A 17,810-nucleotide genomic window follows, 5' to 3' on the forward strand; every position below is an offset into this window, starting at 1 on the left:
GCCTTGTTATTGAGAAAGGCCGCCATAAAATGTGGAAACTAAGCTGCACATCCTAACCTCCTGCCAAATATTTGACAATGTTAGAGACACATATTTCCCTCAGATTACACAGACCCACAAAGAATTTGAAAACAAATATTATTTTGATAAACTCCCATATCGATTGGGTGAAATTCAACAGTGTGCTATCACAGCAGTAAGATGTTTGACCTGTTGCCACAAGAAAAAGGCAACCAGTGAAGAACAAACACCATTGTAAATAAAAACCTATATTTATGTTTATTCATTTTCCCTTGCACATGATTACAACACTGCATACAGACATAATGACATGTGAAATGTCTCTAATATTTTTGCAATTTTTGTGAGTGTAGTGTTAACTGTTCATTATTTATTGTTTATTTCACTTTTGTTTATTATTGTTTATTTTTGCAATTTTTGTGAGTGTAGTGTTTACTGTTCATTTTTTATTGTTCATTTCACTTTTGTTTATTATCTATTTCACTTGCTTTGGCAGTATATATATATATATATATATTTATATATATAGTTTCCCATGCCATTAAAGCCCCTTGAAATTAATTGAGAGAGACATCACTCAGAGCTCCTAATGAGGTGTGCTCTTTTATGGCTGAGGATAAATAGAACACATCCTAGTCCCTGCTTCCTAACTCTCACTTTCCCTCTCACAGCCCCAGCCCCAGCCCCTACCCTATCATCATTCCCTGCCAATACTCAACCACACCCTAATGGTTACCTCTGGGACTTAATACCTGGGACAAGTCGAGGTTTACAGGTTTACTGTCATCTCCTTCTCCTCCTCCTCCTCCACGCCCACCCCTTTCTCACCTACCACTCTCGTCTCTTAATATCTGGGGGAGCAAAGCCAACAGAACACTAACTGACCATGGTGTTGGAAGGAAAGCTGTGTAAGAAAGAGGCTAATGAATAACAAAGCATATAGGAAAGCTTACGTGTTTTTCTCTCTTACACCAAGCCCCTGGGCTCTTTTTAATGTGCCAAACAGTGTTTATTTAGCAGCAATGAATGACCATTAACTCAGGAGGGAGGTCTGATATTGCTCTGACATGTGTTCCCACATCCAAATAATCACCTCGTTAAATACTGCCCAATTCACCAACGCCACAGAGGGAGGGTCTGTTCAAGGAGAGAGAGGGGGGAATAACATCACTACCTCAGAAGACCATAGCTTATCTTCTTCTTTTTCAATGATTTATTCTTCATCGTTGCCTCCCTCCTCTAGCTCTGACTCCAGTCCCGGGGGGAATACATAAACGATTTCTCAAGAAACAGACAGACAAACAAGTGTCTGCTCTCCTCATCCAGAGTGAATGAATGAGTGCAAGCAATAGCCAGAGTTTTTAAAAAGTTATTTACTGTGTGTGTGTTTGAGTGTGTGCATGCGACACTGAGTTCCTGTCCGGCTCAGTGTCCTTTATCCATAGTTCCAGTAGGAGGTTCCTGCCTGTGGAGGCCATCTTCTTCCCAATGTTGTGGTCAGTCCTCAATAGGCTCTCACATGGGCCACCAGGCCACCGCAGTGCTGCACTAGCTAGCTGCCACTCCCCTCTCCCCAGGTCACCCCTTTCACAATTAGCCGGTGGTAATTTGGGGATGCAAGCTCAAAGCTGCCTTTCTCCAGCATCCAGCCTCCTCCTCCACCCCTATTCTAGCCTCCATTCAGTAGGGCCATACCGGCTTAGGCAGCGGGAGCGAGGGGCTCTTCTCCCCTTCTGTGCTGACCAAAGGGCTCTCTGGGTCATTGAGGCCTGCAGGGAGACCCGCCCAGGATCGGCGGACAGAGCACAACATGTGACACTATTCTTATTTGCCAATAGACGGAGTGCACAGCTGGAGAATGGAGAAAGGAGATTCTGAAAAGAGAGGATGGGTTATTTTGGGGTGGAGGGGAGAATGGGGGGGGGGCAGTCAGGGTTGAGGGTTGAAGCCTGACCACAAAGAAAATAATCCGCTCTCATTTGGGACCACTGGGGAAGTTTACCCAACACTGAGAAATGGTTTCGAGCTACTTGTTTTTATGTTTGCGGCTCTCGCTCTTTGAGGAGGGGATGTCAACCTGCTGTCAGTGGTACGGTTGGCTGGTCGGCCATGTTGGCCCCTGAGGAGGGGAGCTGTGGAGGGAGGGACGGCCAGGATGTAGGATACAGGAAGCCATCAGAGCGCAACGTATCAGACCGTCGCAGAGTCAACATTCCTCTCTAGCTATAACTACAACGTAATAGCAGCCGTTTTCAGTTTGCGTTTTCACAGAATATTTCAGCTACCTCATCAGACAAATCCCTTACAGTGAATACATTTTCTGTCTCACAGATGGAAAGTCAGGTTCCTTAATTCAGCAGGTTAGTTTGTATATCGACATAACAAATCATGTTTTCCTGTGTTGATAGTGGATACTCAGCAGGTTAGTCTGTAAATAATGTAACTAACCATATTTCCCAGTGTGGACTGAGGGAGTGAAACTATTTGGAATTCCCAATGGGACCTGTAGGGTCCAGCAGCCCTGTAGGGTCCAGCAGCCCTGTAGGGTTCAGCAGCCCTGTATGGTTCAGCAGCCCTGTAGGGTTCAGCAGCCCTGTAGGGTTCAGCAGCCCTGTAGGGTCCAGCAGCCCTGTAGGGTCCAGCAGCCCTGTAGGGTCCAGCAGCCCTGTAGGGTTCAGCAGCCCTGTAGGGTTCAGCAGCCCTGTAGGGTTCAGCAGCCCTGTAGGGTTCAGCAGCCCTGTAGGGTCCAGCAGCCCAGTAGGGTTCAGCAGCCCTGTAGGGTCCAGCAGCCCTGTAGGGTTCAGCAGCCCTGTAGGGTCCAGCAGCCCTGTAGGGTTCAGCAGCCCTGTAGGGTCCAGCAGCCCTGTAGGGTTCAGCAGCCCTGTAGGGTTCAGCAGCCCTGTAGGGTCCAGCAGCCCTGTAGGGTTCAGCAGCCCTTTAGGGTTCAGCAGCCCTGTAGGGTCCAGCAGCCATGTAGGGTCCAGCAGCCCTGTAGGGTTCAGCCGCATTTTCCTGCTCTGCAGATGGTCAAGCACATAGAGCCTGTCAGTCAGCAGCAGCCATACTGGCTTCCAGTCAAAGGCCCTTAACCCATCTAACCCTTCTACACGCTTCACCTACAATCAGGCCAGACTAATCAATACACACTACTCTCTAAGGACCCAGGGACAAGGCTTTGTGTCATCTGTGTGTGTTTGGTGTCTGTCTGTGTGTGTGTGTTGACCATTCTTTTGACTGGAGAAGAAAATTATAGTGTTTCACAGCTGCGTCTCAAAGCATTTCCTCATCACAGGAGAAGACTTAAAAACTGGTTGACTGACTCCATCATTCTCCATTTGAGGTAGTTTCTATTTTTTTGGACAACACTCACATTCCTTCCAGACGTTCGTGTTCGATCAAATTAGTTTAAACTTTGCCGGCATGGCATTAAAACCAGGTGGCCTTTCTGCCATTCTGCCTGCCAGAGAGAAAAGGGAGAGGTCGTTCTGCCATTCTGCCTGCCAGAGAGAAAAGGGAGAGGTCTTTCTGCCATTCTGCCTGCCAGAGAGAAAAGGGTGAGGCCTTTCTTCCATTCTGCCTGCCAGAGAGAAAAGGGTGATGCCTTTCTGCCATTCTGCCTGCCAGAGAGAAAAGGGTGATGCCTTTCTGCCATTCTGCCTGCCAGAGAGAAAAGGGAGAGGTCTTTTGCTATTCTGCCTGCCAGAGAGAAAAGGGAGAGGACTTTCTGCCATTCTGCCTGCCAGAGAGAAAAGGGAGAGGACTTTCTGCCATTCTGCCTGCCAGAGAGAAAAGGGAGAGGTCTTTCTGCCATTCTGCCTGCCAGAGAAAAAAGGGTGAGGCCTTTATGCCATTCTGCCTGCCAGAGAGAAATGGGAGAGGCCTTTCTGCCATTCTGGCTGCCAGAGAGAAAACGGAGAGGTCTTTCTGCCATTCTGCCTGCCAAGGAAGGGGGAGAGGTCTATCTGACATTCTGCCTGCCAGAGAGAGATCTTTCTGCCATTCTGCCTGCCAATGAAGAGGGAGAGGTCTATCTGCCATTCTGCCTGCCAGAGAGAAAAGGGAGAGGTCTTTCTGCCCTTCTGCCTGCCAGTGAAGGGGGAGAGGTCTATCTGACATTCTGCCTGCCAGAGAGAGATCTTTCTGCCATTCTGCCTGCCAGTGAAGAGGAAGAGGTCTATCTGCCATTCTGCCTGCCAGTGATGAGGGAGAGGTATATCTGACATTCTGTCTGCCAGAGAGAAAAGGGAAGAGGTCTTTCTGCCATTCTGCCTGCCAGAGAGAAAAGGGAGAGGTAATTCCTGTCATTCTGCCTGCCAGAGAGAGTAGGGAGAGGTCAGTGGAGAGGACAGTGTGTGTTGGATCACCTACATGTAAACAGGAGTGCTCCTGTAGTGAAGAGATAAGAGACATCCAACCAGAACCGTCCTTGACACGGACATGAGCCCCTGTCTGGTCTCTGGAAGCAAGGGGCAGGACAGGCTGGCCCATAGATAACTATCAACTCACCGACTTCTGCAACCATCTCCAGTTTGATAGCGTAACATGATTTTTCCACTATGAAGCTCCCTTTTGAACAATGCTCCACTTGTCCCTTTGTTGTGGTGAAGTTTCTAAGCAGGCCTTAACTAGTGTCATGTCTTTACTATCATTAAACTGAAGACTTTGTTTTATCAAAGATTCTTTGTAATTAGTTACTCGATTAAACTGAATAATCATGTAACTGTAATTAACTAGGAAGTTGGGGCACCAAGGAAAGTATTCAGATTACAAATTTATAATTTCCCAATATAACCTTTCAGATATTTTCATATCTGATCAATAGTCTTCTGATTAATGATTAATTTATTTTACCTCACATTAGTCTCATTCCAAACGTCGTAAATTGTTGGTTATCTGCACGAACCCAGTCTTCACTATGAGTCATCCATACATCAATTGTCTTAAATCATTTATTTATTACTAACTAAGTAATTCACAAAAATGCATAAACAAACAGTAAATATGGTTACATGAAATGATAGAATGTGCCCTAGTGTGCTGAACCGGCATGGCGGCTTTTTAGACAAAGGGGCAATGGGGGGTCGACTAAGAAGTCACTACAGAATGATGATTATACAATTGAAATGCTAATCCTTTACACATGAACGCTCACTCATTCGGGAACAACTGCAATCAATATATATATTTATGCTCAGTGTGTCGTCTTGATCGCTGGTGAAAAGTCTTTCTTTTGTAGAATTGTCCGTCTCTCTCCCTCTCTCTCTCTCTCTGTCTTGGTTAGAGGGGATAGTTCAGAGTGACATTCGTTATAGGATGGATGTTTCGGCGGTTGTCGTTCTTCGCTTTCAATGATACTGAATTCCTAGCCGCAGACTAGTAGTCAATATCAAAGACTTGTTCTTATTCTGTTGGTATCTATAGTCTAAGAGTTTAACCACGTGGTATGGTTAAAAGATTCAGCAATGGTCTGCAACCTTTGTACTCCCGTGATTGAGAGAAACATGGTCTGCTGTTAATTTCTCAAAGTTGGGTTTTATTCGGAATGGCAGAAGAGGGCTGTCCCAGGATGTCTGACCCTAACTGGGATCAGGGGCGGTCCTCTGATTTAGTTCAAATGGAAAAAGGGAATTGTATTTTTCTTCATTAAACCGTCCACAATCATATTATACAATTATACAAACAGTATCATACTCACTCATTCATCTTATACAACAATTAGATGTAAACCTCAGATCTGAGGCTATTATATAAACAGCGTTATGGTAATGTGGCCACACCGTCTCTCTTGAGCTTCCCAAGCTGTGCCAAACTGACCAGTTCGTAGCTGGATTCTTCACCGATCTTTTACACTTTATCTGGAACATAAAATTTGTTCGTACCTCAAGTTCTGTGAGGTGGAAGGATTTCCTTTGTCTCCATGAAAAACTACTCTCTATAACTGCGTGTCCATGAGGTCTTCTCAGGAATTTACGACCTCTGACCACAGCAGTCTGGTTGTAGAAGCAGAGAGCGGGGGATGGTGCTCGCTGTACTCAAAGAGGGCAACGTCATGACACTAGATAACCAAAGCAAGCTGCCCTTAAGTGTTTACTTCTTTGGTTCTTTATCACGGGGTGGAGGGAAACAAGGTTCAAAGGCCCAAAAAGACACCCCGCTCAGGGATGGCGTCATTTAAGTCCAACTAGTCCTTCAACAGAAGACTGAAGCATAACCTTGATCAACCACTGCAAACAAAACAGCAGCCAGATTAACTTGGTATTGTTGAGAAAGTCCATCCACGTTTCAATTATTGATTAGGAGTTATTTCTGAGTTATGTATATTAATTGAATACATCACATGAAAGGACTGTACTCTCTATATGGGAATGTCATTACTACAACACCTCTTCCGAGGCCTCCAACTGCTTTTAAATGCAAGTAAGACTTAGTGCATGCTCTTCAACCGATTGCTGCCTGCACCCTTCCGCCCGACCAATATCACTACTCTGGACGGTTCTGCCTTAGAATATGTGGACAACTACAAATACCTGGGTGTCTGGTTCGACTGTAAACTCTCCTTCCAGACTCACATTAAGCATCTCCAATCTAAAATTACATCTAGAATCGGCTTCCTACTTCGCAACAAAGACCCCTTCACTCGTGCTGCCAAACATGCCCTCGTAAAACTGACTATCCTACCGATCCTTGACTTCGGCATTGTCATTTACAAAATAGCCTCCAACACTCTACTCAGCAAACTGGATGTAGTCTATCACAGAGCCATCTGTTTTGTCATCAAAGCCCCATATACTACCCACCACTGCGACCTGTATGCTCTCGTTGACTGGCCCTCACTTTATATTCGTCGCCAAACCCACTGGCTCCAGGTCATCTATAAATCTATGCTAGATAAAGCCCAGCCTTATCTCAGCTCACTGGTCACCAAAGCAGCACCCATCCGTAGCACACGCTCCAGCAGGTATATTTCACTCGACATCCCCAAAGCCAACACTTCCTTTGGCTACCAGTTCTCTGCTGCCATTAACTGGAACGAATTACAAAAATCACTGAAGCTGGATTCTTATGTCTCCATCTCTAACTTTAAGCATCAGCTGTCAGAGCAGCTTACCGATCACTGTACCTGTACACAGCCAATCTGTAAATAGCACACCCAACTACCTCATCCCCATATTGTTTTTTATCCTCTTGTTCTTTTGCACCCCAGTATCTCTACTTGCACATCATCATCTGCACATCTATCACTGCAGTGTTATTGCTAAATTGTAATTCGCCTCCATGGTCTAGTTATTGCCTTACCTCCCTACTCTTCTATATTTGCACACACTGTACATAGATTTTTATATTGTGTTATTGACTGTATGTTTCTTTATGTGTAACTCTGTGTTGTTGTTTTTGTCGCACTGATTTGCTTTATCTTGGCCAGGTCGCAGTTGCAAATGAGAACTTGTTCTCAACTGGCATACCTGGTTAAATAAAATAAAATTAAAAAATTTAAATAACTTACATATAATGGTGAACTAAGGGTCATTTTTAATGCAGGGCCATTATATAGATGTTCACAACACCTCAGCTCTCCATGGTGGTGTCATTGTTCTGAGTATACAGGTTCCAGAGAGGTTCAAAGAGCCGGCATTCCCTAATGTATAATAATAAACATGACAGTTCACAAGTATCATAAGTACACTCATTAACCACAGACAGTAACGGTCAACAAAGGAACGTTGCACATTCCCCAAGAGCTCCAAATCAAGGGAAGAATCCACTTTATTTTCAAGACAAAAAGGTTTGAATGCCAGAAACTAAACTTTTGTTCAGACTAAGCTCAACTATTCTCTTTCTTATAGGCAGAGGCTGGGGACATTATGCAGAAGTACAGATTGATCTTTCCTCAGTTATTCACACAAGAGTGACAGATTCTATATCTAGAGCTTGAAAGTTAGAAGGAGCCTTGTGGATATAAGTGTTCAGAAGTACTTGTTAAACCATAAAAACACTTGTTGGGAGGAGCCGTGAAAGGGCTCAGTACAGCACTGCAGAGAGCTGACAGGCAGCTAAGATGAAAGCCTACGACACGTTAGCAAACCACAGAAACAGTAATTATAAATCAAAGCCCCTTCATGATCAATACATCTCCATGGAATGGGAGCACAGAAAGAGAAGCACCACATACCACCAAACTGTCATAATCAACTTGACAAATGTAGACTAAGTTGTAGATAAAATCTCTCATTTGGATGAGGAAACAAAAACGTTGACATGACAGAAGAAACAGTCAAATGGTAGGAAATAGAGAGTGAAAAGTGTGAAGAAGGAATTGTGTGCAGCTAATGAAAACAGTCCAAATGAATGGACCTAACAGTACCTCTAGAACTAATAAATCTACATTCAGGTTCAGTTCCAGGAGGTAGAACCATAGAATTTGAATACTAATTGAATAGGATCTCTATGGGTAGAACACAAGAGTGATCCATGTTATGTTCTAAAAAGTATAAGACTGAGAAAATATCTCTCTCTAGTTGGAGGAATTCCAAGGCTAAATATAGGTGTCCATGGGCTCACAGAGACAAAGATGGTGCAAACTAGCCAGAGAAGAACAGTGTAAGGCAAATGAACATCATGGCATTACACAACCCTTTATAAAAGACCCATACATCTCTTTCATTGATCTTCTCCTTGAAGAAAAAAAGAAACTGGTGCCCAGATATAGACATCTGTGATTGCATGAGAGGAGTCACTACAGCATACTAAAAACATGAGATGCTTTCTGACAAACTGGGTTAGATCGAAAAACCCAGCTGAACTGTTCAGTCAGTTGAACAGTGTGTGTGTGTGTGTGTGTGTGTGTGTGTGTGTGTGTGTGTGTGTGTGTGTGTGTGTGTGTGTGTGTGTGTGTGTGTGTGTGTGTGTGTGTGTGTGTGTGTGTGTGTGTGTGTGTGTGTGTGGATGTGTTTCACTATTCTTGTGGGGATCAGAAGTCTCCACAAGAATAGTAAACTAACAAAAGGTCGACCAACAGGGGTTAGAATTTTTTGGGGGTAGGGGTTAGGGTTAGAGGGCTAGGTCTTTAAGAGTACGAGTTAGGGGGGGTAGAGTTATGTTAAGGGTCAGGAGCTAGGGCTAGGGCTAGGTCTAGGGTAAGAGTACGAGTTAGGGTTAGTTTTAGGGTTAAGAGCTAGGGCTAGGTTTAGGGTAAGAGTACGGGTTAGGGTTAGTTTTAGGGATAAGAGCTAAGGCTAGGTTTATGGTAAGAGTACGGGTTAGGGTTAGTTTTAGGATTAAGAGCTAGGGTTAGGTTTAGGGTTAAGGTTAGGTTTTGGGTTAAGGTTAGGGTAAGAGTACAGGTTAGGGTTAGAGGTAAGGGAAAATAGGATTTTGAATGGGACTGAATTGTGTGTCCCCACAAGGTTAGCTGAACAAGTGTGTGTATGTACTAAATAGCAAGTTGACCACAGATCTAACTGTGTTCCAATGTTATTACCATTGTCCCATCAAATGATAAGCCTAAGGAGATAGAAACAGATAGGGGTTTATGGGCCCAGATAAACCACAGCCAGGAGCCCAGCCAAAGCACAGCCAGGAGCCCAGCCAAAGCACATCCAGGAGACCAGCCAAACCACAGCCAGGAGCCCAGCCAAACCACATCCAGGAGCTCAGCTAAACCACAGCCAGGAGCCCAGCCAAACCACAGCCAGGAACCCAGATAAAACACAGCCAGGAGCCCAGATAAAACACAGCCAGGAGCCCAGCCAAACCACATCCAGGAGCCCAGATAAAACACAGCCAGGAGCCCAGCCAAACCACATCCAGGAGCCCAGATAAAACACAGCCAGTAGCCCAGATAAACCACAGCCAGGAGCCCAGCCAAACCACATCCAGGAGCCCAGCCAAACCGAAGCCATGAGCACAGATAAAACACAGCCAGGAGCCCAGATAAAATACAGCCAGGAGTAGATAAAACGTAGATGCATTTGTGTTTATTTTATCTGTTGGTTCCCAGCCAGCATCATATTTTCTCTGTAAACAGGGTTGCAAGAGAGAGGATTACAACCATATAATTAGAATACTAGAATGGCCATGAACCTTCTTATGATGGGATAAAGGTCAGCCATTTTGGTCAGGGAATTGGTCAACCATGGTTTGCCAGTCCTGTGATAAGATCGTGTAGAATTGATCTGCACTGTATGTTTGTTAGCTAGCTAGCCAGACAGTTTTAGAGGAGTGATTACATAAATTTTTCAAATTAGCTGCCAATATTCCAAAATTCCACTCAAACAATGCCGTCAATCCACAGCCATACACTGGCTGAAATCAGTTGATGATAGGACTGAGACAAGTTGTAAATGCAACAACTACTGATACTATATCATAAAAGCACTCACACTTTCCAAGAAAACAAAATGTTGACATTTATGGTCTGTTTACATATATTTCAGAGGCTATTCATGCAGAAAATGTGTATAAAACCTGTATAAACTGTATTTATAACTTTGTGACAATATTTTACGTTGACAATAATTATATTATACAATTTCTAATATATCCCATGCCTTTCTTTTATTTTCCTGCTTAAGAAAAATCGGTATTATGTCTCTACTGCCAATCATTCCAATTAAACTGGTTTTGATTTCTTCCTGACCAATGTCAGGGAGAAATGGAATGCCAATTTCATTCCATTCTGGAACTTTGAGGGTTTATGACATTGGCCGTCTAATTTAGGGCGCGTTGGTAAATTCCCTCAGGCTATCTACCCTGACTTCAGAGCACTCTCGTATGAGTGTTCCGAGACCAGAATAACTGATGAATTTACGAACGCTCAACACCCGTTGAATATGACCAGTAAACGTCGGCAAAAAAAAGCGTCATTAAATTATTGCCAGCAGCACAGTTACAGTCGCCAACGCTCTGAATTTCTGAACACCCAGAGCGCAGTCTGAGCGCACTCTGGCACTCCAGATTGAATTTACGAACACACCCGCAACACCGACCCAAAAGAATCCACCGTAGCCATGGTCCACATGACCGTTATCACAAACTGTTCAATGTTCCCTATTATCCGTGGATGTTCTTTCTAAAATGATGCATTTGTGACGAGGAGATCGGGTTAATGGACAATGTAAATAAAATGATATAACTAGCACCATTTGGATAACGTATTTCAGCCAAAGTGTGCACAGTTTAATAAAGCCTACTTGTAAGCTATGTCTATCAATGCAAATTCAAAAGCTCAAGTTGGATCCCTCCCTGAATAATTGGGCGGCAGAAAGTGTTTTTATTTGAAATCAAATCCATATAGCCCGTCACCCCCTCTAAACACCCAGATTTATCATGCCGCTTTTTATTTCATTTCATTGCCTTACTTTAGTTGGGGCCCTCAACCACCTCGCATATTTAACAGCCCGGCTCTTCACACCATACTGCACCAAATCCGGTTATTCAGAGGGGCATGCAATCCAGAAGTGTTTTTATCAACTTGTCAGATAAGCTATTAGTTCTGCTCCGCGTCCAGGGAAAAGAGAGGAAGAAACTCTCCCTAAGCTAAAACAATGTCCCAGGGGTTTAGGCGAGAAGGAAACCATCCACTATGCTCTCGGATTTTGCTGCAAATACCTCGGCTACGTTTCACTTAAATAAAAATTCACACATTTCATCCATGGACTTCATTCTTTTAAAGTGTTGCTTTGACTAATTTACTTAGGTAAGATGATTAGGCTACATAATGTTCCACTCATATTGATTGGATATGAGTTGCAATTGTCGAGTCGTCGTTGACTATAGTGGCCTATTTAAAAACACGTCTAAATTATATTACTAATCCAGGCGCCATCAATTGAGTAGGCCCTAGTTCTTTTACAGGTCGAGTCAAGAGAATGCAACGTGAGATAGAGTCCTCAATATTTCTGTTATTAGTCACACTTGCTCTGCACGTTGTTTATAATGGTTAATTATGCATGAAGAATATAGGAGAGGGAGGGACAGGGTGGGTCATGTATTTCCAAATATTGATCAAGGAATAGCGCTCAAACTGTTGGTGGGATTTTGTATTAATTAATTATTGAAGTAATTCTGGCATAAATGTTTTATTCTTTCTACTACAGTAGCCTACTTAGCCTAGTATATCTGCCACTCATTGCCCTCCTGCCACTCATTGTCTGTTAAAATGTAAATGGCTGGTGTCAAGGTATAGCTACCATCTGAAAACACGTTTGAATCATTTTTGTTTGATTGATGTTCTCAGAGAAGCTCAGTGCTATTGTGTTGTAGAGTAATTACTGTTCCATCCGAGTGCATGTATTATGTATTTCTATTGAAGGAGAGAGGTAGGACAACCCTGCTTAGTTTATAATTTATTTAAGATTAACATCATTTCTTCAAACTCGCATAGGACTAACTAAAATAATAAGTATAGCCTGACATTGCGTATTTATTTACATTGAAATGTGTAAATATAGAAAAAATGTAATTAATAATTAAAGTAATCAAGCACATCTTACTTCAAATACATTAGGCCTACACTTTCTCGATCTTGAATTCATTACATTTCCACATCAGACCACAACTTGCACATTGCCTAACCTTTTCAGCGTTATAGTATAAGAAACGCATGTATGTAAACTTGTATTCATTCCAATTATTTATTTATATTCAAAGGTAAAACTCACCTCAACAGCGCTGAAAAGTAACCCGTTAACTTGCAATGTTGCACTGTGTCCAATAGAGACCACTGCACAACGTGAAAACCGCACAGCCCATAGATTAGCCTATGTGACAGTGTATTGATTCATTATTCAGGCATAGTCTAGCCTACTCCCGGAACATGGTGAAAGTTGAATACAAAAATATGAATTTGTTCTCACTAATGCTATTCAATTACCCTACAGTTTTACTCGGGTTTGAATACTGGATGATCATATGTCCACGTTGATGCCAAGACTGATTGGATTTTGGAAAAGCACCCTAATAACAAATATACAGAACAAAACATCGATTGAAATAATAGTAAATAACTGTATCTTATAAAGATATTATATCGGCCCAAATATGGTCACTGACATTATCCCTAAACATTTATTTAGAATACATGTATGTGGTAAATAGAGATTAAGATATGATCAAGACCTATTAGTATGCATTATGGAGCTAACTAAATTGATTTTTGGGACATATTTAGTTCTATTTGATAATACAAATCGTATTGTAAAAAACGCACAGACACAATTCGCCTGAATTATGCTATCGAATCCTTTACATGCACTGTTTAATTATATAATGATTATAACTTCGTAATAAATAAGATAATCAAACTTTTCCTGTGATTTAAATACTTTGTTAACTATACCATTCTAAGTCGATATTCGAATGTTTTAACGCGAAGAAACCCTTCACAGATATAGGCAACGAAATGAAAAGCAATAGGCTGCTATGGACAACTATTGGAAGTTGAGCTCTAATAACTGGATGGATAGCTATGACTGTCATGCCTATTCCCTCGCCGTGTCTTGTATAGCGCTGGTTGATCTATGGGAATCATCGATGTACGTCTGATAGCCTATCTTTCATGCACATCGAACGTGAGAGCATACAATGTTGATGTATTTACCTGTACCACTCCAGTCCGTTCTCGTAGTTGCGGTCGAAGAAGTGCGGCTCGGCTCCCACAGCTCTGATGTCTGGATGCACGCGGAGGAACTCGAGCAGCGCGCGCGTCCCTCCTTTCTTTACCCCGATGATGATCGCCTGCGGCAGTTTCTTGCTCCCCAAGTCGTTGGAGAAACTTGACATCGCACCGGGTTCAGGAGCTCTCTGCCCCTCACCCCTCATCTCACCCCAGTCCTCAACTCCTCTGTACGCGTCTATCTCTTTATTGAGCAGGTCTCTGGAGGAGGTCCGGACGGATGGTTCGTCATAATCGGATTCTATATCCACCCAGGGTGGGATAGGGAGTAGTCTGGACATGAGGTCCGCTCTGCCGTTATTCTCGGTCCTTTTACCGACCACGGACCCCATCCCAGTCTCCTTTCCCCGGTTATTGTCCACGACCAAACTTGGCATGGGGGCGCAGTAGCCCACGCAGGAGTAGAGCATATATACCCAGAGTAAAAACATGATGCCGAGCAGAAATAATTTATTTTTAACCGGGCTGAATGAGAACGCATACAGATTGTGGGAAATCTGGCTATATTCCATAAGCCTTTAGGTTGCATACCATATTGCAGCAACACATATTGTCAAAACCACTCACTCTCGATTGTACCTCAAGTATTCTCGCCGTTCACCTAAAACGAAAAAAATAATAAACCAAGCAATTAATCTAAAGCGGATGATGTATCCACGAGTGCAAAGTCATTGCATGCTATAGTTGTTATTCACCAGAGCCACGGGAAATAATTGGGAAATTGAAAGGAACGACTGGTGCACTTCAGTGGTGCTACTCCAAGCCCCAGCCGTCTCTCTCCATAAGCACCACCGTCGCCAAACCTTTCTTCAAACTGTTAGTTTGAGGGCTTCCTCCGAGGACAAGACATTTACAGCGCGAGGGGGCGTACGGGTACTTCTGATTGACAATCACCATGGCCAATTGACGCAGGCAAGCTAATTAGTAAGCTAAACTGACCTATCACAGGAGATTGTGGGAGGGCGCTCGCGTGGCATCCTCGTTGAGATCATTAAGGATAGTCAACGAGCGGCTAAGCGTTCTATGGAAAACAATGAACGACGTGGAACGGACCTTCCAAGGAGTTGCATTATTTTCCAGAGAACGCATGGAGCCCCGAGTTGATCATCCGTTTTATACCAGGGCTATAATTTAAAACATTTGCTGATAGAAATTAGTTAATTTTCCGGTAGAAATGTGTTCAACATTAACTGAAGTAGCTGGTAAGTTTACTATATATGTACAGTAGTTGCCGTGGTAACCAAACCATCAGTCCCAGCTTGCTATTATGAACATCAAAATCAACTATGTCAATAATGTTTTCAATTCGACTTTTGCTTTCAAAAGCAGCTCAAACAAAACATGTAAAAAATAACTATATCCATTAAATTATACTATGCAAATATAATGTGCCTTATTTAATCAATTAGGCCCGAGGGGATGTGGTATATGGCCAATATACCACGACAAAGGGCTGGTATACTGGCCATATATCACAAACCCCCGAGGTGCCATATTGCTATTATAAACTGTTTACCAAATAAGTGTTTTGTCATACCCCTGGTATACGGTCTGATATACCACGGCTGTCAGTCAGACAATCAGTATTCAGAGCTAGAACCACCCAGTTTGTAAAGGGAAATAATGCACGCTCTAAAATTCCCTTCAATACATTCAGAAACAAGTATTCAACAATGCCATGACATATTTCAGCAATAAGGCCCGAGGAGGTATGATATATGACCAATATATTAAGGCTAAGGACTGTTCTTAACCACGACAACAGTGCCTGGATACAGCCCTTAGCCCTATACCACAACCCCCTGAAGTGCCTTATTGCTATTATAAACGGGTTACCAACGTAATTAGAACTGTAAAAGTAAATGTTTTGTCATACCTGCGGTATGTGGTCTGATATACCATGGCTTTCAAACAAATCAGCATTCACGGCTCGAATCACCCAGTTTATAATGTCTGTATACCACGGATGTCAGACAATCATCATTCAGGTCTCGAACCATCCGGTTTATAAATGCTCTTATTGGACGAAGAGACATTATGGATTCTAATCACTAAAGAAATTCTAAAGAGTTAAAATTATCTTTGTCGAGGCAGCTGTGAAGTCCACCAGCTGTGCTATTCCCTTTTTTTCATTTTTTAAAAATCTTTGAGCATTATTTAATGTGTATATGAACACATTGTATTGGATAGGGTTGTCTGCCCTGGTTCTGTGTCATATATCCTACAGGCCTACGGTAATACATGATTTATTATGCATAACGATGACCCATCTTGTCTTCTCAAACTCAATATCAACTGATGTAATTGTTGCTAGCACAGATCTTCTGTATTGCCACACATATAGGCCATCGATTGTGCGAAGCACAGTATATAGGCTGTATATAAGGTTAAATAGGCTGCATTATACATTAAATAATTCCTTCCATATTTTCAAGGAGAAAAACAGTTCGATTATTGTGCTTGCAAATAATTGTAGATGCAGAAAGTAGTGGTGGTTATCAAAGGAAAGTAAGTAGCCTTAGCCATTTGATTATTAGTATTTATTTTTTACACTGAACAAAAGTAACCATTAAATAAATATTAATAACAATGGTTCATACCTTTATTATTGATAACAAGACATTAATTATCCGCAGTTGCATGACAACAATGACAAGATTTTAAAAAATGATTTATTTTGTTATTATTATTATGATCGAAAACGACACAGTAATTCATTTTGAGTTATGTTAGTGTTGTAAGAAAAACATTTTCTTCATTCGTTGAGGACTTTGCCCTATCCGTTTGTTATTTGTTAATGTTAAACTACTTCTTTTTTTTATGCCAACGGCAAATACCCCATGTTGGCCTAAATTCAATGTAAATACTCAGAGAAATGTCGACTTTAAATGAAAGCTGTGTGTGCTGGAACTTTCGATCCAGTTTACCAACAAGCCTCCAAACTTTTTGTTCGCTCTGATAAGATTAAATAAACGCATTTGCATACCTGTTGAGAACGTTTTCACTCTCACATGGATATGAATGTTATAATGTGGATTAAACATGTTTTACGTTTTTGGAGCAACATATGAATGCTCATTCATAAAGGTGCACCTTTGTTTATTATTTCTTACTGCATATGAACTCATAAGGAAACCTCATGAACTGGTGAACATGTTCTTCTTAAATAAATTAGACAAAAGTTTGGTAAATAAACCAAGTATTTTTTCGTAAATTGTCAAGGCAACTGTTGTAGCCTAGTGGCCTACAGACAGCGTCTGCCCAACAGCCTACAAACTGATGCATGTTACATGAAAACTAAACCCATTTTCCGAGGACAAAAAAACTATTCTATTTTAGCATGATCGTCGTGAACAATATTTTCAAACCATAAAAAATGACAAAACATCAACAATATCTTAGCAGGCCTAAATTACAGCAATTTTTTAACACAACTTTGCACGGCTGACGTGACTCAATGAAAACCCTAACATTGTTTAATATAACTTCAAAGGACATGTAACTTCACATGAATTAGGGGTCCTAGCACCGATGTGACTGGAAAAAAATACTGTTATTGTAGGAGTTATTTTACTTATTATTATTAAAATGAATAACTGATAAACCAGATGATAAAACAACGACTGCCAAAAAAGATTAGGCTACTTGAACATTTAACAAAGACACTTCACATTTCAAAGATATCAGTAATGTTAATGCTATATAATTTACAGGCCACCATAAAAAGACAGTTCGGGATACAATTGAAATCCTTATGAGTCACTGATATCTTTGCACTACTTAGTGTTTTTGTATCTGAGCTTGAATATCTCACAAGATCTAAATACATTTCGTATAAGATCAAGTAAATTGGCCAGGATCTGTTAAAAGGCCACATATTTACTTTTAAAGTATGCTACATTACCGAGGGATCGGAGGTAAATCCACGACTCCAAGAGTAGGCTACTTTACATGACTGGCCAGGCACAATAAGGCCGCGCTGGGAGACTCGGCCAGATGTTACCGTCAAGAATCAACTCAGTCCTCCTTCGGGACTCGGGCTCGTTCGGGAGTCGGGATACACATCGAGTGCACAAAACATTAAGCACACCTTCAGGACAGCCTCAAGTAGTTGGGG

At 42.1% G+C, this 17,810-nt stretch overlaps 1 protein-coding gene across 1 annotated transcript in view; it reads right to left on the reverse strand.

Annotated features, from left to right (window-relative positions):
- Positions 1–14,524, reverse strand: part of LOC112246373 (heparan sulfate glucosamine 3-O-sulfotransferase 3B1) — a 43,899-nt gene extending 29,375 nt beyond the window's left edge. The window contains exon 1 of the mRNA XM_024414673.2: positions 13,619–14,524. Within this exon, the coding sequence (XP_024270441.1) occupies positions 13,619–14,205 (587 nt within the window). The 5' untranslated portion in view covers positions 14,206–14,524. The remainder of the gene's footprint in view (positions 1–13,618) is intronic.
- Positions 14,525–17,810: the final 3,286 nt, after the last annotated feature.

Source organism: Oncorhynchus tshawytscha, linkage group LG01 (assembly GCF_018296145.1).
Source record: "Oncorhynchus tshawytscha isolate Ot180627B linkage group LG01, Otsh_v2.0, whole genome shotgun sequence".
Classification (NCBI taxonomy): domain Eukaryota; kingdom Metazoa; phylum Chordata; class Actinopteri; order Salmoniformes; family Salmonidae; genus Oncorhynchus; species Oncorhynchus tshawytscha.